The 22,125-nt window shown below is 34.8% G+C and overlaps 1 protein-coding gene and 1 non-coding gene across 2 annotated transcripts; both read right to left on the bottom strand.

Moving 5' to 3' along the window:
• Nucleotides 1–856: 856 nt before the first annotated feature.
• Nucleotides 857–22,066, bottom strand: TMEM167A (transmembrane protein 167A). The gene is made up of 4 exons (XM_019746379.2): nucleotides 21,930–22,066; nucleotides 10,616–10,725; nucleotides 6,519–6,553; nucleotides 857–1,845 (listed from the first exon to the last, which is right to left on the bottom strand). Exons 1-4 carry the CDS (start codon nucleotides 21,930–21,932, stop codon nucleotides 1,775–1,777), a joined length of 219 nt encoding a protein of 72 aa, XP_019601938.1. The 5' UTR covers nucleotides 21,933–22,066; the 3' UTR covers nucleotides 857–1,774.
• Nucleotides 8,845–8,981, bottom strand: LOC141570950 (small nucleolar RNA U109). Its single transcript, XR_012495387.1, has one exon. It is a non-coding gene; the product is annotated as a small nucleolar RNA U109 (small nucleolar RNA).
• Nucleotides 22,067–22,125: the final 59 nt, after the last annotated feature.

Here is a 22,125-nt window from a genome sequence, read left to right as displayed (position 1 = left end):
ATAAAAAGTTAGATGACAAAGGTTTTGGAAAGTCCAGTTGGCAGCAGAGTTGGAAAACAGATGGGCATTCAGAAACTAGATGCAGAAAGGTACCTTACTCTGCATGTGTATGCTGATAAGAGTACTATTTTGGGGATACCCTGAAGATCCTTGACCTAACGAAAAGCCCAAGAGACAGTTCAGAGGAGAAATAATTATCATAACCTGATTCCCTGTCTAAAGCAAAATATACCATTTTAACCAGCTATAAATATAGATATGCCAAAAATGTAAAATAAACAAATATACTGATTGCCTACAGCTTTTATCCTTTGTATTAAGAAAAAAAAAAAGCAGGCAATGCATAAGCTTTTCTTAGGTGTGTCTTAGAAGTCTTTCCAGATAGTTTAGTCTTTAAAAATAGGTGGCTTTCAGTTCCATAGCTTGTTTCTACAGAAAGAGCTACCAGCAGACTCATTTTAAAATAATTCTCTTTTGCTAAAAAAATAAAAAAGGTTTTTTTTCTTTTTACCTTTCTGGGGAATTAATAGCTGAGAACAATAATTAATACTATATACAACGGGCAATTTTTAGCTAAGATATTTAAACTTCGCTTAGCTTTGAGACTGGAACAGAATTTTGGATGAACCTTAAGAGATGTTAACCATAAACTTACAATAACTGCTCTACTGCAAAATTTGTAAGTCACATTTCCAATGTCCCTTTCCTCATTGAAAATGACTGAAGGTCCTCCTTTATTATCAAAGCTCAGACACTTAAGCCATGGTATACATATAAGTAGATTTGAAAATTGCTTATCATCACCTATAAAGTTACATAAGAGATTCCAGTTCAAGTTGACAGACAAAACATAAACTAGATTTAAAGTGCTGTATTAAAAAACAAACAAACAAAAAATACAGTTTGCATTTTGGGGTAATTAAAATAAGTGGAGATCTGACACTTAAAAAAAATGAAAAACACATATTGGATTATCATTCTGTAATTGTTCTATTTTGCTCTTTTCATTCTAAGAACGCAGTTTTATTTAGAGAATGACAGTTAGTTGGTCAAATTTATGCTTCAGACATTTATACACCTTAACCAGAGAGGTTGCAGAGGCTACAACACCAATCAGCTATTCTAAATTCTTTTATGCTAAATATGAACATTTTCCCAATATCACTCTTAAGTCACATCTTATTTATCTTCTTCCTTAAGAACTGCATAGGCTTATTTTAAATAGTTTAAAAACCTGTAATAAACTACAGAGTTTGCTAAGAGTAGAGGTACTCTGGTTAATGCTGAAAATGGTGTGGCCAGAGGAAAAGCATGCATTGTTAAATATGAATGCAATCCTTACCAACACGAATTGAATATTTTTTTCAATAAAAAGCTAGTCCAATATAAGGTCTCATTCTATAAAGATGTATCATTCCCAAATCACAGTGAAAAGAACTCGAATAATTTACCAATTTTGTTTTCTACTATGTGCCTTACAGACACCTCACTAAAAACAGGCAGCTGACAAAACAGAATGACATTTATAGAATGTAATATTGTAGTAACAGTACTGAGATTGATTGTTACAAACTCTTTGAGTATTAAATGGTTACATCCTAATTATTTATATAGAACATTGGTCCAATAACAAAAACAGAGAACAGCAGCTGGAAATTTATCTCATCCAATGTTCAGAGATAAAAGGGTTAACCATTCTTTCCATCATTTTCTGAAGATATTCCCCTTTTCGTATTGAAATCTGACAGCAATTACATTCCGGCATTTTTCCAAGCTACTGCATGAAGAGGATGCTGAAGGCCATCACTATACAGCATACTGCCACATAAGGACTTTTCCGTTCACCTGTTGAAAATAAGGGAGACACTCGTGTTGATTAACTGAGTAGCTCACATTGATATGATATGGTTATAACCTACTATTAGAGAAGGGTACATAAGAATCAAGATGAAGTTCTTGCTAAGAAGTCCCATACATTTGGAGGGAGGGGTGGGCAAAACAAGAACTAGATGCAATATAAAAACAAGTACAATATAGAATGGACTAAACTATATCAACTTATTTCTAAGATCACCTGCTTTTCATTTGTTTAGAAATGCACCATTTCTGTGCCACTGTGTAAACCCAGATATTAACAAATACAGCACAGAATACAGGATAGAGATCCAAGAGAAATAATCACAAACTCAATTAAGACCAAACAAATATTGCTTATTTCTTTCCTGTAAAAAGGGAAATTTCCACCCACAAGAAGAAATTCAACATATAACTTTTAGCTGTAACTTTTTTTCCTCAGGTAGCAATTCATGACATTTTTAAAGGGGGAAAAATAAGCATTTGTGAATGCAAATAAATGGGATAATCAATAAAATTGCATTTTAAGGATGGACATAAAAAATGAAATGTTCAATACAAAGCATATTAGAAAAAACTATTTCTGAGATGGACTTCATACCAAATCTACAGTATGATTACTCTGGGTTAAAAATGAAGAACTTAAAACCTTTTCTGTATGAGTCCATTTTCATGTGTTTAAGGAGCATTTACACCTGGAGACTTTCCTTTGCATGAAATAGACCTGGAGTTAACTTGTGAAATGGTCTTGCAAACAGATAAGCGATCTTGTTATTGTGAGTTAACTCAAGTTCATCTTGTTCTTTCCTGTTTCTTCAGTAATTGCAAGGCTGTACAACTCCACAAAGCACCAGGCATTTATGTTCGGCCTTGAGGGCATGAGAAAGGAAGAAGGCTGTACTACTCCTAGAAATAGTACTGGATATGTATGTATCTGGCATCCACCAAGAGAAATGGTTTATACTCCCCTCACTTGAGTTTTTTTCTATGATGTTTAAAATCAGCTCTTTCCCAGTAACTAAGTTCCTTATTTCACTTAGCAAGTTCAGTTAACTACCTCTGGAAAACATCAATCTTGACCACCCTTATCAACTCAAATACTCAATTGAGCTCACACAGTCATATTGTTAGTAAGTATGTATCTTTGTGTCTGTTCAATGACAGTATTCATAAAAGATAACATACACATACAAATAAAATAAACATTTGGTGTTTTTCTGAAAGTGTTTTTCTATCCATAGACATTTAATGGACTGCCTTCCAGCTGGAGGAAAATCTAGAAAGTGAGAGAATAGTGTTTTTACAATATCACTATTTCAACTAGGAAAAAAAAAAAAATTTAAAACTAAAAATTACCTTGGGTTATCATTTCTAAGCAATGCTAATTCCTTTAGGGGGATAAAACAAAAACAAAAAATAAACCTCAAGTTAACAAATGAATTAAAAAAAACAACAAACCCATTCTGGCATAAATTTTAGGTAGATTTCATAAATAAGCCTGTCACTCTTATTAGGGCTAGATATTCGGATTATCCAATAGTCTTATTAAACACCTGAAAAAGAAATTAACATTGTCCTAAATTTTCCATCTGCTGGAAATTAAGTTTTGAGGAAGTTCTCTTCCTCATCCTCCAACTTAGAATGCTGTAATTAACATATGGGTTTCATTTTCCTGTTTTTAATTTTCTTAAAAGAGATTGCCATGTGGGAGAGGTAAACATCTTTGGTTGAACTTGGGCAAAAACGTTACTTCTTGTCTGGTCTTTGGTCTGTATACGTGAATGTGAAACAGTTGCTGTAATGTGATGTGTAACGTAAGATGATTTGGCTGGGCATTTTCCCATTAAAACTGCATCTTTTCTTTGTGAATATATTTTGTGTTAAGATAAGAGGAGCATGTGTTTGAGACAGCAGCACAGCAGCATCAACATTTTCTGAGCCACTTTGCCAAAATGCAAAGCTAATGCTTTCATGTAATTGGCAAGAAGGAATACTTTAACTGAACCATTTAACCTATGGCATTCATATAGTCAAGAGAGGAAAATAGAAATAATAAATGAGCAAGCAAAAAAGAAAAGGCACAATTTATTATTCGACATAAAAATAGATAAGACTACAAAAAAGCACTAAGAAAGCTACAACCTAGATGTCTTAAACTTTTAGCTATACTTTCAAGTGTCGATTGTGAACAAAAGGGTCACCTGGGTTGGCTACTGAATGAAGCTGCAGACACTTCTCTTATTTATTACATAACATGGATTTAAAACAACTTAATATTTTATTTATGAATTAGCAACTTATTGATAATACTGAGATAAAAACTCAGATCAGTAATTCGGCTTTTTATATGTTTACCTATGAATACTTAGAATTACTCTAAATTCTCTTTATTCACTCCAACTGTCTTGCTCTTCCATTATGTTCTCTCTTCAGTTTACTGGGGGTAGTCTTACCACTCTCTTCCTTGACAATATTTTTCCCAGGTGATTTGGCTCTGAAGCAAGCAGTTTGGTGTATGTATATTTACAGTTATCATTATCTATCAGCATTAGCCATGGAGGGTACTATTTTGTCTCTTTATCTCTCTCTTCTTAGTTATTTTTGAAGTGGCTAAGATTTTTCTGTTATTTCAGGGTTTGCTGTTGTTGAGCGTGACTGAATGCCAGATAAGTCTGCACCACAAAGCTTTGTAAATCTAGATTGGATATTCTCAACTTTAGCACCATTGACATTTTGGACTACTTTTGTTGTAAGGGGCTATCCTGTACATCACAGGATGTTCAGTAACACCCCTGACCTATATATGTCCCCCCCCACTCTAGTTTTGAGAACCAAAAATGTCTCCAGACATTGCCAAATATCCCGAATCATAACCACGTATACAGGCTATACCTGTGCTTTACCAAACTAAGGTCAATAATACTTCTTATACACACACACACACACACACACACACAAAAGATTCTCATGTGTTTTATTGTAAGAGATAATAAAGTCTGACAAAGAACACTGAAGAAGGTCATTTTAACATGTTAAAAAGCACACATCTCTAAAAGATGTTACAATAGTCAATATATTTAAAATGAGGGCCTTGAAAGAGGTACTTTTCTGCGAAGCTCTTTGTGCTTATACTATTATCTTCCACAAGATGAAACTTAAAAGGCCAAAGAATCCTATGTCATCATAACAGATTTAAAAAGGACTTCTAGATAATTTAGCACTATGCTTACAATTTCCACTGTGTCTAGGTGGTGCCAATCATTAAAAGCTAAAGAGAAGAAAAGTTGCTCTCTCAAAATTATTTCAATGTTAGCAATATCTGAATCTTAGAAGATGCTACAAATAATTTGAAATTCCTACAGGTAATTTTTAGGACTTAGCTGAGACTAGGTTATGCCTGTAATTAGCTTCAGATCTATTACATCGATTCTCAGGTCTTTACAAAAATTTCTAAATATTACAAGAACTTAGTTTATATTTTTCAGTCTTTAATAAATCTTGTTTTCTGCTATAGTCCATCTTCTAATTTTCCACACCTCTGAGAAGTGAAAACGAAAATAAGACATAATATGCTAAAGGGAACATAGCTTATCTAAGGGAAATGAATCTTAAATTCTCCATCTTATTTAAAGGAACTAGTTTGGGGGATTTCAGGTTGTTGTCAGAGTGGCTAACGAGGCTAAATGTCAAACGTAGGAAAAATTTTCTTCATTATGAAAGCCTAACAACTTTATGAAAGAAAAAAGTAGTTACATATACATTCAATGTTAAAAGAAGAGTACTAAAATCAAACATAAGGGGGTCATGTAAATAATTCCAAGAGGCCAAGACATATTCACTTTTTAGTCTAAGTGGTATAAGTACTAATGCCATGCAGTGGTTTTTTGGGAATGTGGCATGTTAAAAAGGGTATAATCTATTATTCAAGAGTATTGGTGAATTACAGCAATAAAATCCATTTTACTTCATTAATTACCAATCATTTGAGAGGCTACTATGTGCTGCTGGGCACTGGGCTAAATGTTAGATATTATATACATAGGGGGATGGGAAAAATATATTATCTAAAAATAAGTACACTTAAGATGCTCCTCATCTTATTATGAAGTTAAAAGATAACCACATTTACGTTAACTTTAATCAATAGAACAAAGCTCAGCTATGACCACATCGGTTTAATAGACAAAAGTTAAAAAGCAACAAATAACATTCCATGACTTAGTATAGGGCAATAAAATGATTGTTTAGATGATTGCTCAGCAAGCCTTTCATTGATGAGAAATTCATCCTCAGGTATCAAAATGGCATATATTACAAATAACATGCTCTCTACTGTAAGCATGTGTGTATAAAACTACATATATATATCTGTCTGAAATCTCTTCAAAACCAGGAATGCATAACATTTCATATGTGAATTTCAAGGGAGATTCTTCTTGTATTTTTCATCTCCCTGCTAATGAAATATGAGGTACCTGCCCAGTCTAGTTTTAAATAGCACAAGTCAGAGTTTGGTAGAACTCTACACACGTTTCCAAAACTAAAGAAAATTAGGAAGGCTGCACTTTTAAAACTGACATTTGATTTGTGTGAACAGGACGTAAGTAAATTGGCCAACAATTTATAGCTGAAGTAGTAGAGGGAGATTATATATAGACACTTACCAATTCTGGCACACTTCCAAAATATACCCAATAATCTGCAAGAATGAAACAGAAAAAAGTAGCTAGTGATGACTGGGAAAGGTAAATCATTCTCTCAGTATCTTACAGAAAATTCATTATATACTAGCTTTTTAACTTCTGATGCTTTGCTTTAAAAATGAAATTTATTTGATGTCGAGCTACCACAGTAACTTATCAACTATCAATGTACAGACATTGTTACAAACTGGAATATATGTGGTGTCATAGGTTAAACCCAGGGTAAATTAATACCTGAGTGGCAAAAATTTGCACAAGGGCTTACTACTAGGATTAATTCAGTCAACTTCAAGTGCTTTACCTTCGAAAATAGAAAATACATATACTAAGTTAAATAAAAATTAATTTTGAGAAAATGGTAAGTGAATAGTTTTAAATGAATTTTGACTTTGAAAAAATAGAACTCTCATACTATAAAACCTTACTTCTTATAGAATGTACCTCTATATTTAAATGATCTATAATCACGAACTCCAATGACAGCATTTACACAACTACGTCATTCCATAAGGAGGAATACAAAAATATGTGCCTATGTTTTCAACAAAAATAGAAAAATCCTAATTTAGGGACATTATATATACGAGTTAGCTAAATACAGCAATTAAAACACATATATTCTGGAAATAAAAAGAATTAAAGTGAAGATGTCCATTTCAATTCTATAAATGAATATATTATGAACTAAATACATGTTATATAAATATATCACTTATTTGCCATGTATAAAACAGCTTAAAAACAAAGCCGAGTCATTCTATGAATAGAGATATCAGAAAAAAATAAAAACATTGTAGATAACTATTTTGTTGGCCTGACAGAAGAACAGAAAGGTGTCATACATGGTTACAAATCAAGATAAATTAACATTACTTATTACAGTAAGTTAGGAATGGCGTAACACAATAATAAAACTTAAATTCCAGAGAAATTTGTATTACACTTTTTTTGCCCAAAGAGATAGCTGGTGAATGAATCATTATATTAGAATGATTAAGATGGAAAAAAAATACCAGTTCAATTAAGTTCTATATAGGTTCTTCTTCTGAAGTGTAATAACTTACTGACCTCAAAGCAAAAAGTCTCTTACTACTTCAGATTAAATGAAATGGGTGAAAATACAAGTTTATTTTGTAGGATGGACATTCTGACAAGAGTAACAATTTTATTATAGGAATCAAAGGACAAAGACCATATATATTCTTGAAAGTAATATAGAATAATATAAGGGCCAGATTGTGCCTAAGTTTAATAGCATGTACCACTCAATAGAGTTCTTATAAGGACTAAATGAGTTATTACACAGTCTTTAGAATAGTGACTAACGTGCTGTGTTCAATAATACAGAGGCTGAAGGCACATGTGAAAATGCCAGATAGCACTTTAAATTGGCTTACATTTCATCAAAAAATGGAAGACAACTGGTTAGTGATCTGCAATGTCACAGTTGCTTGATTCTAAAAAGCGTAACATGCACCACTGATTTAAGGCTACTCTGGTTATGGGACTCAGAGGTAAGGTATCTGAAGCTCCTTCACGGGAAACTTAAAGACCCACGGAACACAGTCTGAAATCATATGATCACAGTCAAATTCTTTTCAGGTCTGATATTCTAGAAATAACTTGAAGTATCATTAGGAAGTTGGTACAACACAGTTAGCCTATTAAAAGCTATTTAAATAAAACAAATTTCCTAACTTGGCCACTTAGAGATTTATTAGTACCATTTTGGCCTTTTGACATCTTTCCCCACCTAGACATATTTCTGTACTATCCCAAATACTATTTATTAAAACACAGGAACTTTACTAGTTAGTAAAAAACCAATACAATTTTGCTGTGGAATTTCTACGGCTATAAGCCAATAAATTTATCTGCTGATAAAGCTATCAGGTCTACGAAAATAGGAAACGAGACAAAGTAGTAAACTTTTTCTGCTGATTTCTAGTTGTTATTAATTGAAACAGCAAAAAATTAACTTATTTTCGACAGTGAAGTCATCAAGAACTCGTTTTATCCAATTGGTCTAGACATCTCCACTAAAGCACGGAATAATAAAAGGAAAGTTTTTGATGAGTCTTATAAAAATATGTTTTGTAACAAAAAAGAACAACGGCCTATACAATTTTTTTTCTACAGAAAATATGTCTTATATAGAGGTTAAAATAAAATGGGGCTTAACATTTACATAAATAGAAACAAAGTCTTTAAAAAAAGCTTTCAAACAGTTGACTGCATCAGTATGTAATTTAAAATGTAAAAACAAGCATGCTATTTCTTTAGTCTTTTATGTAGGAGAAATATACTACTACTCAACCTCTACTGTAAGGTTGGCAGCCCTGAGAACTCCTTTTTTAATGTAGCATGTTATGGATGTATTCCTGCTCCCAAAGGAACGAGGAGCAGTCGTGTTTCCACATGCAACCTACTTTCTTCATAATGATATCTATAAAGTCTAAATATTCTACTCCACTACTATGTGATTATTCTTTAATGAAATAAACACTTACGTATCTTATTAGATAGACGTTATACATTATATTAAAATTCCAAGCAATTGATCAATGAGAATGTTTACTGGTTTCTACCATATGCTTTAACTATAAGTTAATGGTTTGGGGATGCAGAGGAAGGGAAGGAGGAAATAAAACTGGCTGGATAAAAAGGCTTCATGTACAACTAAGAAACAAATAAAATTATATAATTCAGCAGGTGGACAAAGTATTAAATTGAGTGCTGAAGACTAAGTGCAATGAGAGTTCAGAGAAAAAGATGGAATGACAAAAAGACAATTTCTACAAAGCATTCTCATAAAAACTGATGGACAAATAACTCAGTTTTCAGTTTTTGTAGGTTAAATAAAATCCCTCAAGCCAACAGATAAAAGATTGCCAGTTTACTAGAACACTATTACTGATTTTCAATATTCAAAACTAGTTAGGGGTTCTATTTATTCCTCTACACATGTTCAAACAACGCCGGGAAATAAAAAGGAAAAGTAACAAATGCCAAATGATTTAGATAATGGGATGTTTGAATAAATGCTACTGACTCCAAAGATAGAATGGAATTGAAGGAAGGAGAGCAGACATTATTACTCTCATAGTTGAATATCTACCAGCTGGCCTCCTGAAGGAGCTTTTAGTAGTGGAAAAGCAGAGTTTGACCTTGCAGGATCCTAATTTGGCATTTTTTCTATCCATTAAAAACAAAAAGGGTGCTGAAGATAATTATTCCTATGTGAAATATTATATTTTTTCATTTTATTTCTTAAAATGATTAAGTGAGGTACACTCTCTTATTAAGAAAGGATTAAGACAGTAATCTACAAAATTAATAAATATCTAAGGTAGAGAAAGTTTACATAGTTTTCACTACATAATCTCTTTATATACTCTTCCTTTTGGTTGAATTCAACGTGTACTTCTGTATTATGGACATGGCACTTTAAAATTTAATTCTGTGTGTTATTAAGCTCAAATTTTTTGGGGGTATGAATATATAATTAAAAGGAATGTGACATGACCAAGACTTAATTTTTACTACTGTTTTAAGTAAGTTAAATAAATTTCTCCCAAAATGTTTGCTTTATGATACAGACAGGGAGCTCCTATGATTAGAACAGTATTGGATTGGAGAGGGAATGTCTGTATCATTACTTTAATGGACACAGTGCTTGCAAACTGTTTAATGCTTTAAAAATGTGATAACCAACTTTACTAATTATTCTATTAAAAACTAAGGCCACACACTGCCTTTGAAAGCACAAAGTTGTACCTCTTAATTACAGAAAAAGAATTTGTGGCATCTTTTTAAACACTTTTTTTTATTCAGTCTAACACATTTCAGGTCACTTCTGATATTTACCTTTTTAGTTAGTAAGATTCTGTGAGTATAAAGTTTTTGGATTTTTAAAAACAGAGGGACAAAATGATGGAAAATGTTATTACAAAACTAAGTTACATACAGGAATTGAATTATTTAATGACATTTATAGTAATTTACATTCAATGCCTTTAAGAACTAATTTGTGTGATTAGACATGTTTAGTAACATACCCAGTTTTATTTCTGTCCAGGATGCTGGGTGCCAAGGATCGGATATAAGCACAGGTACATATAAGCAGCAAGATTACAGTCAACAGACTCTGAAAATTGAAAATGGCAGACTAAAAAGAGAAAAAGAAAAATTAATATCACAAGAACTGCATTGGTAAAACATGCCAGACAAGTCCATATTAAGAATCGTACTATTTTCTTCAAAAAGGCAAACAGAATGACATGACTGAGAACACTTAAAACCAAAATAATGAGGTGTACTGAGACTACACTTTCTTTTTCATTTTTTGGGCCAAAGAATGGAGAAGACTGAACAAAAATTCTAAATTCAACAACTTGAAAACCCAATCAAAATGCCAGGAATCCAAAATAGCTCACCAAAGCTGACTCAATATGTAATCACGACAGAGGTTCAGGGGCCCAGACTATGAATGAGGCCATGGAGTCTCCACGCTCTGCCAGTAGCTGGCTATATGACCTTACTTGAATCATTAGCCTAAGTCTGTTTCACGTCTGTAAAACTGGGTGGAGAGTGGGGAGACAGACTAAATGTTGGCTAAAGTTTCCTTCAATTCTGAAATTATTTTAAGATAAGAATGCTTTAAATTTAAGCAATCATGTTCCATGCACTGACTCATACTAGGTTATTAGGTTTTGGTGAAAGAAAGGCGCTTGATTGCTCATCCACTGCTGATTCCTTAAAAGTTACTGACAAAATTGAACACAGGAATCACACGAAATCATAGGTTTCCAGTCAAAGTAAAATGAAGGTGGGCCTTACTCTATTCAAAGTTCAGTCCAAGTGTTATATTTTGGAGGAAGTCTCCTTGAACTCATCTGCCTCCCCTCTCCTATTTCATATAGAACTTTCCTTTCTGTTACCACAGCAAACTTATAGGCATTTATTATAATACTCATGCCTTAAAAGTGGACATTGTCTTATGACTCTGAATCCTCAGCACCTGACTATGTACTTGCTAGACAGTGAGAGCCCAATAAGGGATTGTTGAATGAATAAAACACATTTTTAAAACTGCAGAAATACTACTGTACATATAACAGCCCAAAAGAATCCAGTGAAAAATGATTACATACATCCAGTAACATAAGGAAATTAAATAAGGTGGCTGGCTGCATAATTAATTTAAATCAATAGCCTTCATGATTATATTATCAACCAGTTGGAAGACATAATAGAAAAAAGACTCAACTACAACAAAAAGCTAAAATATCTAGGATTAAGCTTAACATGAAATGCACGACATTGGCACCAAAGGACAAAACTGACAAAATCTTAAAACATACTGAAGAACATAAAAGCAGAATGAAGTAGTAGACCAGATTCTTATATTGGAAGGGAACATCGTAAAGCTAATCTGCAAATTTAAAGTGAACCTACTACCAATATGTTAGTTTTGAAATAGACAACTGATTTTGAAGTTCATATTAAAAAATAAGTAACAATAGCCAGGAAAATGCTACAAAAAGAATTAGTTCTGTCAAAAACTGTCATAATATTTTTTAACCTTTTACATGTTTGATGATATTTATAAACTGTTCGAAAGATTTTTAAAAACTATACGTTATTTACTAATATCTGTAAGGACAAAACATGCTTATGTACAATACTAAGTGGTGGGAAAGCAGCATGTACGATTTCACAAGCAGTATGTCTTTAGCTATGTAAACATTTGTGCAAAGAAGAGAGGGGAATGCAATGATTATCTCTAGAAGGTTTTTAACCTAATTCTCAACTTTTCTGCATTTCTCAGATTTTCTAAGTGTTACTTTTATGGTCTGAAAAAGATAAACAAAAATCATTTGTATTTATTTTAATAGTTGTTTTTCTATGGAAATCATTTCTTCACTGATATAGCAAAGGTAAAGTTTGATATGCCTTGGTTTTTAGTTGAATTGGATTTTAACTTTGCATCTGTGAAGGCAACTGATATACATTTTATGACTTGAAATAAATTAATAAACTCTAACGATCAATTCTAGTAGAAAACACAGTATCTCACAATGCTTATCTTTCAAAGGTCATATTTTGAACATGTATATGAGTATGTTAACAAAATAGTATTTGATAATAATAACCTCATGAAATATAAAGCACAATTTCCTTCCAGCCAACATAACTAAACATATTTAGTATTTACTCTGGTGCATGAGGCTACACATGGGATTTAAAAAGTACATAGCATGATTCCTTTCTGCCAGGACTTTACAGCTAACAGTAACTGATACATACTGAGTGCTTGTTTTGGATTATCTTATTTATCCTCATATATGTTATTAATACCCTTAATTTATACAAGAGACAACTGAGGCATAAAGCAGTTACAATGGAGTTAGAACAGGGAATATATTTAAAAAACTAAATAGCAACTCACTGCAGCATATCTAAGTGACAACTGAGACATGCTGACAAAAAAAAAAAAATGCTGTTTTCATAAAGAAAAGTCAGAAAAGGCTTCAAGGAAAAAGCAGGAACTGAATCAAGCCTTGAAAAGCCACAATTAGATAGGCAAAAAAAAGAGCAGAGTCCAAAAGAGACAAAAGCATGGAAGATATCCCCCACAGAATCAGGAATTTGCATGTTCAGGAAATAATGAGCAGATTTATCGTATTGAGCAAAGGATTCATGTAGTAAAGTGTCTGGACAATAAATTTGTAAAAGAGGTTTATCATCTTCCTAATGGAGTATCTAAATTCATGATTTCGCAATGTGTACTTTTTTCTTCCCTGAATGTCTTGTTAAAGAAACATGCTTAAATGATATAGTGTCTGGGATTCGTTTCTAAATAATCCAGTGTGCGTGTGGTGGAAGGTGTGGGGTTGATGATGAAATGCTGAGTATATGGTTTCATTGTACTCTTCTTTCTACCTATGTATGTTTGAATTTTTTCATAATGAAAGATTTTAAGAGGCACTTAAAAACATGCCTATTATTAAAGAAGTGGGATGTGTATGTATACATTTGTATGTGAAACCATTTACAAATAAAAATCATTTACAAGTATGTAATATATGATACATACAACTTTGTTCCTGGGGTTTATAAATCCTAACATTTAAACAAATAATCTTAGGTGGTAAAGTCTTGTAGATGTACTCAGACTGTTTCAAACTCACAGACATTAGCCTGCCACTGCTTAGCCTACCTAAGTATTTCTCTTAATGCTTAGCATCTGTTGCCCATTGATATAAAATTTTAGTCTCAGGGTTAAAGGAAACAGATGTTCCTGTTCTATAGAAAAATAATTGGGATTTTCAAGAGGAAAGTGTTATTAAAGGGAAGGGAGGAAGCTAAGAAAAAAGTAAGCATACTTGATCACAAAATAGAGGGAAAGAGGATAAAAAAGGTGATAAGGGAAGGAAAATTCATTTAATGTGTTTAACTTTTTCCAGACCTTTTAAATCCTGAAATCCTTTTCAAGGTATTCTGTGTTTTTGCACATGCCATGTATTTTTGCCTGCCTGGTGAACTGACTCAACCTTCTGGTCGCAACTGAAGAGTTACCTCTTCTGTGAAGTCTTCCCTGACCCCACTCTCCACACCAAGCAGAGTCAGGATCTTTGTACATGTATGTGTTAAACACATTACCTGCCTAAGATAGCACCCTTCAAACTGTACTGTAAGTGTATCCTTTATTTTACTGAGGTTCTTATCAATCCCGTGTCTACCCTGTTTCCCTGAAAATAAGACCTAGCCGGACGATCAACTCTAATGCATCTTTCGGAGCAACAATTAATGTAAGACCCGGTATTATATTACATTACATTATATTATATATTAATTACAGTATATTATATTATTATATTAATTTTTGCTCCAAAAAACACATTAGAACTGATTATCTGGCTAGGTCTTATTTTTGGGGAAACCCGGTAGTAAACAAGATAGTACACAGTAGTCACTGAAAAACAGTCGCTGACTAAACAGGAATTTGAAAGCAATTGCAAATAATGACCATTTTAACAAATGCAAGAGCATACTTAGATTCCAAATTAACAATGCATGTTACTGAAAAAGTGTAGATCAGACTGCTAAATATTTTGTTAACTATTCAAGAGAAATCACACACTCCTTTGTATTTATAATTACTTGTCAATGGCATTTGAAATATCTAGAAGGTAGTACCAAATGTCCTTATATTTATGTTAAGGGCCCAGGCTATAGAGTAAAATAAAGGCCTGAGGTAATTTCCTTTCAATATCTAAATCTTTTTATGTCACAAACTGGAATTCAGAGAAAGTTCTATCAAGTAGCCAGCTTTAAGGTGCTTGCATATGGGACAATGTGTATTTTTCTGACTCTACCTAAAAGATATACATCTTTAAGAGGTCTGGATGACTGAGTAGGAAATCTGGCTGGCAAAATATTCCAGAACCTCAAATAATTCTCAGATTTAAGGTTTACCTAGTTTTCTGTGAGGACACCCTATGACAATGCTGGGAGGTTATATAGCGGCATGCTATCCAGTTTAATAAGTATAACTACCTATTAAGCATTAAATAATGTACTTGGAATTAAGGAGATATAAAATATAAGATGATTTGTTCCTTCTGGAGGAGGCTCTAGGGAAGAATCCATCTTCCTGGCCTTTCCAGCTTCTAGAGGCTGCCTGCATTCCTTGGCTGGTGACCCATATCTCTTGGCAAAAGTGACTCCATAGTCACTTCTTTTGTGACTATGACCCTCCTACTTTCCACTGACAAGGATCCCGGTGGTCAAACCCACCCCCCTCCCCGTAATTCAAGATGATCGCCCGGTCCAAAATTCTCAACTTAATTAATTATGCAAAGGCCCTTTTGCCATGTAAGCTATATTCACAGGCTTTTTTGGTCAGCATTCTGCCTACCACACCTACAAACATCCCGTTTCATAAAGAAGTATCCAATAACATTCCCTAGATTCTGGGCTTCCTGGGCACCCTCTGGAGCACAACCTCAAATACAATCAGAATGGTAACCCTTGGTGTGTGGAGTACTGCAGCCCTACCTTGACCTTTGACGGTCAGTCTCAGAGATGTGCTCTCTCGTCTAAAAAAATGGCAATGGAGATCCCAAACTATTTTTCCTTAAGGCCCCTTTTATTATCTCCATACTCCAGCTCTATCACACTAATCATAGCTAATCAGAGCTTCTGATAGGCTTCAAATAATAAATGTTATTGTGCTAAATTAATTTATCCAAACCAGAAGGAAATAAACTTGCTAAGTCAATTACTTTGTACAATCATTCCAAAGTAAATCATAGTTTGTTAAGCTAGTCAATAAAAATAATTCAGACTTTCATTTGGCCACCACTATAGTGCATGAAATCCTTTATCAATGAATCGATATTCATCACTACAAAACGTAGGGTAGTGTCCAAAAATGAAATTACTTGTAATGTTGACACATCTTTTAAAAATGCTCTATACTCAAGTCAGTTTGAATAGTTAGGAATATTTATTTCAGATTCAATTTTTGTCATTTTATCTATATAAGATCTTATTTTCAGAATCATTCCTGAATGTGAAAACTATATTCACTGAGTTTGAATTTAAGGACAAGAATTCAACATAGGGTTTTGTTTTTAGACGTATAAATAAAAATATTTCTGAATAAAAGAAACCATCCAAAACATTAATAATACAGGGGAAAAAAGGAGAAAAGATCCATTCAGTATAAAGGTTCAGATAAAGAAACAATGAGAAAAGCAGTAGAAATATACATATTAATATGCTAAACAGTGTTTTGTCCAGAGCCCTCAATGCCTGGCTGCTAAGCATATTAAACCTGCAGAGAAGACTGATTAAGCCTACAGTATTCTCATTAGTCCTGGATCACTTAAGCTATATGTAGCTTATTTATTTTTAGGACTATTAAAGTAAATTGTTCAACCGATTTGTTAATTAAGAGCCTTCTTTATGCATAACACTGTCTGCGAGTTTTAAATGTTGACTGCCTCCTATATGGGAAATAAATTTTTACTGACATATTAATTATTCCAGTTTAACTGAAATCTACTTTAAAACAAGAATTGAAAATCAAAGACTTAAATTTTTAAACCTCCAAATAGTAACAATTTCACCTCTTTTAATACCTACTGCATTTACACAAAACTAAAGTCATTTATCCCTCTCTGCGGGGCCAAAGGAAATCCAGAAATGACATTCCTGACCTAATTGTGATTAAAAATTATACAGCACTGGAAAAGTGGGTCAGCATTGTATCATTTACAAATCTGGGTCAGGTCAGCATTTCCCAACTAGTTTGTACTTGTAAATTCATATGTACCACTATTATCCCTTAAAATGGGAAACATGGAAATGCAAGGATAAATGTAAGCCTGTATGGGAATGTACATGTACACACACACACACCCCATTTGCCCCAAATAACTTACAGGTGATTGAAGTACAGGTGATTGAAAAGATTTTCACTAACAGAAATGTTTAACATTTTCTTTTTGCATTATTAGCCCATAAATTCAATCTTTGTTGCTTACTGTAAGGTAGCACAGCTATTAACAAACATACAAGTTATTTTATCTTAGTTTAATTTGAAACCAAGAAACCAGGATTGCTTAAAGCTTCAATGTTAATAACATATTAGATTCTCTTAGCACCAGTGGCTACCAAACATCTGGATTATTTAATGAAATAATCCAACTATATAAACTTGTCCTTGGATAAATTAGCATCTCTATGTATCAGTTAATTTCACTTGTAAAATGAGGGGGCTGGACAAAATAGCCATTTGATCTCACTGGTCCTGTTTCAAACGTGAGGAGAGATCTTCTCCACGCACACTTGTCACTTACATTAGCAACTTTCATGGCTATCAGTAAAGCTACACTCCAGAGTACAAGCACCTCAACTCGGTTCTCCACTGGCAACATTAGCGGTCATTTGCACTTACGTCCACTCATTGTCATGGTACCTACAATGCATTTGCTGTTTGTGTTGCTTAGTTTTTAGAGCTATTTTACAAACAACTCAGATCTAAATATAAAGCAATAAGCATATCAAAGGTGTTAAAAGAAAGCGTATGTGTAACTGTAATAAATAGTAGACTTAAAAAATAAAGAAAAGAAATGCTTCACATGTTTTTGACAAACGATTTTGATGAGAAAAGCATTCTGAAGGAACAGTGCAAATCTTATTTAAAAAATTACTCTGACCACGCAATCAGAAGAGACAAACACTAGTAAGAATGGAAAAGCTTCCAAATACATGGAGTCAAATAGGGTTATGAACCCTGGCTACTCATTAGCATTTGGAGTTTTTAAAAACAATGCCCCGAAATTTGCACTGAATACGTTGGGCATCTACAGTTTCTCAAAGCTCCCTGGAAGTTTTTATTGTAGTCAGGGCTACAACCACTATGGACCAGCATCCACTTCAGTGGTTTTCAAAGTGTGGTTCATGGAACCCTGTCATGGATTTAGATATCTGCCTTTCTATTGTGATTTTTCTGTGTGTTAATGGTGCAAAAGTAATAGTAGCAACAGAATTATCGTCTTAACCAACCCCCTCTATCCCCAAACCACTGAGGCATACAAAGGTTTGTTTTCTTCTTGAATTTCTTGTGGCACTAACGGTATTGTTGTATAATAAAAAGAGCATAAGATTTGGTGACAAAGCTGTCAAATCTTAGCTTTGTGAAGTATAAGCAGTGTGATCTTGGGCAAGGCTTAGTTAACTCTTCTGTGCCTTATTCTTCATAAGCAATGTAGTCAATAATGTAAGTCTTTAAAAACTGGAGTTGTGCTTCATCAACCTTCACGAAGCACCTTCAAAATGATTTTCTTATTTATCCCTTCTTTTAACCTAACTACCGTGTTTCCCTGAAAATAAGACCGGGTCTTATATTAGTTTTTGCTCCAAAAGATGCATTAGGGCTTATGTTCAGGGAATGTCATCCTGAAAAATCATGCTAGGGCTTATTTTCCGATTAGGTCTTATTTTCACGGTACTATAGTCAAGCGTTGAGGCATTCAATCATCTACTATCTGTGTCACTGCCATTTGTTTCTAAACTGGTCTCCCAAATTTTAATCTTCCTCTATTTAAATATACCCTGCAGCTGGTTTGTTACCAGCTGGTTTCCTTAAAAGCACACTATTCTTTTGCCTGGTATTTACCAGGTAAGTAATTAAATGTCATCAAAACAAAGTCCTTAATATGGCAAAAAACCCCTTCAAGATCTGGCCCCAATCTTTCTAGTCTCACCTCGTCATTTCACTGCTGAACTTCTATTCCAGCCAGTCTCCAAGCAATTCAACAAGATGCCCTTTGGCTCCACAAGGGCCATTTCCTTTACTTATCTACAGGATAGAGAACACTGTCCCAGTTCTAGCTAATGATTGCTTCCCTAATCTAGCTAATGATTCCTTCTCTAATCCCTAATCAGTTTAACTCAGGGGTGTCCAAACTGTTTTCAACGTTTTTTACCAAGGGCCATATGCGGTAAAATACACAAACAGCCGGGCCACTCACTTGAGGTGAAGTACGTATTGCCTCACCTGGTTTATTTAAGTAAACTAAATATATTTTTGGAATTTGCTGTGGGCCAATTAAAAATGGATTGCTGGCCGCAGTTGGCCCACGGGCCGCAGTTTGGACACCCTGGTTTAACTATAAAATGTGGGCAATAGCTCAAACTCTGCAGGGTTTGTGAGCATTAAATGAGAATATCTGTATACCACTTAAGATACCAACACAGTAAGAAATGAAAATAAACTTCCTTAGGTTCACCAAGCCAAAGATGGGAACTGGCAATGATTCTGACCCTATTTGGCTCGGTATAAAGCTTTTATGGTCTATATGGTCTTTCCACTACATATACTGTCTTTCTTCATGCTAGTAGATAACACGTGGAATTTACTTATTTAATAATCTTCCCTGCAGGACTGTGAAGTCTTTGAAGACACTGAGAATGTCTTATATGACTTTGTATCTCCAGACTCATTCATTGGAGTACTAAGTCTAATTGACACTGTGATGTAGATTAAAAGTCTTAGTTTCTACTTTAAGAACTCTGCCCAGAGAGCAGAGAAATATAGACAAGACCCTATTGCTTTTTTCCTTGTGTTAAGTGCAATGGGAGAGGGATGCTGGAGGTATAGACACGGACTATGGATGCTCAAACGGATACCTAAAAGCAGTAGAGAAAGAGAATGGGCAAGGAAGGCTTTTTGGGAAGAGATGAAATTTCAGATGAATCTTGAAGGATGTAAAGGGTTAGGGAGAACAAGGCATTCTGAATTTGTCAAAAGTATTAACTCATAAGTATTAACTCATTGTCAGACTGTTTATGCTCTGATAGTTGTACATTGCTACTGCTGATAAACATTTTATGGCCTTGAAATGCATTTAAAAAACTGAATTCATTAAAATACGGCAGTTCAGATTTGAGTCATTATTATTGGGTTACCTCGCAAACACGTGCGTATCAAGTTTAGGAGGAAACTCAAAAATAAACTTCATTGTGCAGTTCTTCCAACTACAATGTACTTTCTCTAAAATGCTGACATCCTAAGCTCACAGGAACAGAGCAGGAATGAAAAATTAATCACCTGGCAGTTTCTATTATCCACCCATGTCTGATCGGCATATTACAGTTGAGGGCAACAGATCACTAAGACATATCAGTTATGTTGTTTCTATTAACAACTGCCTGAAGCTTGCACCTGGACATTAAGGTAAGTTTGAGCTCTGGCTTCACTACCTATTAGGTGTGTGACCCCAAGCATATCAGTCTTTTTGTTCCCTGACTTCCTTCACAGGTAAACATCTACTCAGAAGTTTTTCAAACACAGCCTGGCATATATCAAGTACTAATAAATGAGAGCTACTATTGTTACGTTTGAAAAAACAAATATGGCCAGTTTAAACACTGTTGATTTTAATTACAGTATCTGTCTTGCTTTCAGCTAATACAGAAGACAATTTGATGATAAAAAGAATAATATATCTTTGACTTGTACTAGGAGTAAAATAATTCAATTTCAACTTGTAGGGAAGATATGCAAGAATTAAGAGTAACAGTCACTCTACTCTTTTTAAATTGAAGAAGGAACCACATTTTCTAAGTTAAGTAACCGCTCACTAGTGATACTCTTTAAGAGCAAGAGTATCCATCCTATCATATGGTAGGTGGGGAAAGAATCTGCAAAATATTCATGGCCAAGGAAGGAATAACCTGCCACAAACTACCATCTCTTCGTTAAGTGGTAAACTTCTCCAGGGAAAAGTCTGTGACTTATGCCCTGTTATAATCAAAGCAGCTGACATAAAGCAAGCAACGAGTAAAGAGTTTTCAATTAAATGTCTAAGGGCTCTGTGCTGCAGGAACATCTGGCAACCCAAGCACAGCAACTTTTCAGCATCTTGGGTATCACGGTTGCTTTTGATGCAATAATAAAAGGCACATATCCTTTCCCCAGAAATATGCTCATAAATTCAACATTTGGGACGTGAACTTCATAAATTCACCATGAGGGCCCGGTGTAGAGGCTGGTGGCATTTATCATAACAAAGCCTGGGAGATTATACTATCACTACTGCTACCACTTCTGTCCTCTGACCATGCTGGCATTACCTCTTTTGTTCAACCTGGTGATGTAAGCATTCTTTTGCGAACTTTTGTGACTTATTTCAAACTTTTCTAAGCCGGCCCAAACTGTCAAAAGAATCTGCAGTAATACAAAATAACACATTTAACCTTAACAGAGTGTGGGAAACGGGAGGACGACTGGAGGCCAGGCACCACTTCAAGTATCTTTAGCTCCTAGAAGAGAAACCACCTCTGCAGAGAACTCCAATCATTAAAATCCATAGTTTGTAAAACAGCATCTTTAAGGTTGAGAGAATGAAAGAGAGGCCTAAAATTGGGGGTTTACTGGACAAGGAAATAAACACCTGGGTCAGGCCCATGGGGAGATAAGGAGAGGCAAAAAAACAAGCTTAAATTCGAGAAGTTGTAAGGCCTCAAAGGCTCAAGGACCACTGAGTCTATGTAACCGACCGGTTAAGCCAAACCAGCACATTTCTTCCTCACAAGTCAAGAAATGGCTCCGCGGGACAGGATGGGCTCCGCGACCCCGGGGTCTTAGGCAGTCTGTCCTGGTTCTCCCGGGTTGGGCATGCAGAGGCCACATGGCTCCAGGGCCTGCGCATCCTCCGAACCCCCGCAAAAGCAAGTTAGTGGCAGGGTTCCCTGGCCCGCGCACCCACTGCCGTCGCCCAACCCTTCAGTCCTAGTTTGGGCCCACAGCCCCTTTACAAAGTTCAACCGCGATCCCACAGCCCCGGTTCTTACCATAGTGAGGCCGGCGAAGCCTCAGCCACATCACCCTTCCGGGCCCAGGGCGGAAAAGGCGTGCACTCCCCGCCTGCCCGTCTCGCTCCCTCCCGCGGTCCGGTTGGACCTGTCAGGGCACCTCCTCCTGAGCCGCGCGACTCAGGCGCTAGGATAGGCTCCTCTCTATCGGAAAAGGCGGGTTTAAAAGACGTCA

Source organism: Rhinolophus sinicus, linkage group LG03, assembly GCF_036562045.2.
Source record: "Rhinolophus sinicus isolate RSC01 linkage group LG03, ASM3656204v1, whole genome shotgun sequence".
Taxonomy (NCBI): domain Eukaryota; kingdom Metazoa; phylum Chordata; class Mammalia; order Chiroptera; family Rhinolophidae; genus Rhinolophus; species Rhinolophus sinicus.
This window is presented reverse-complemented; position numbering and strand designations above follow the sequence as displayed.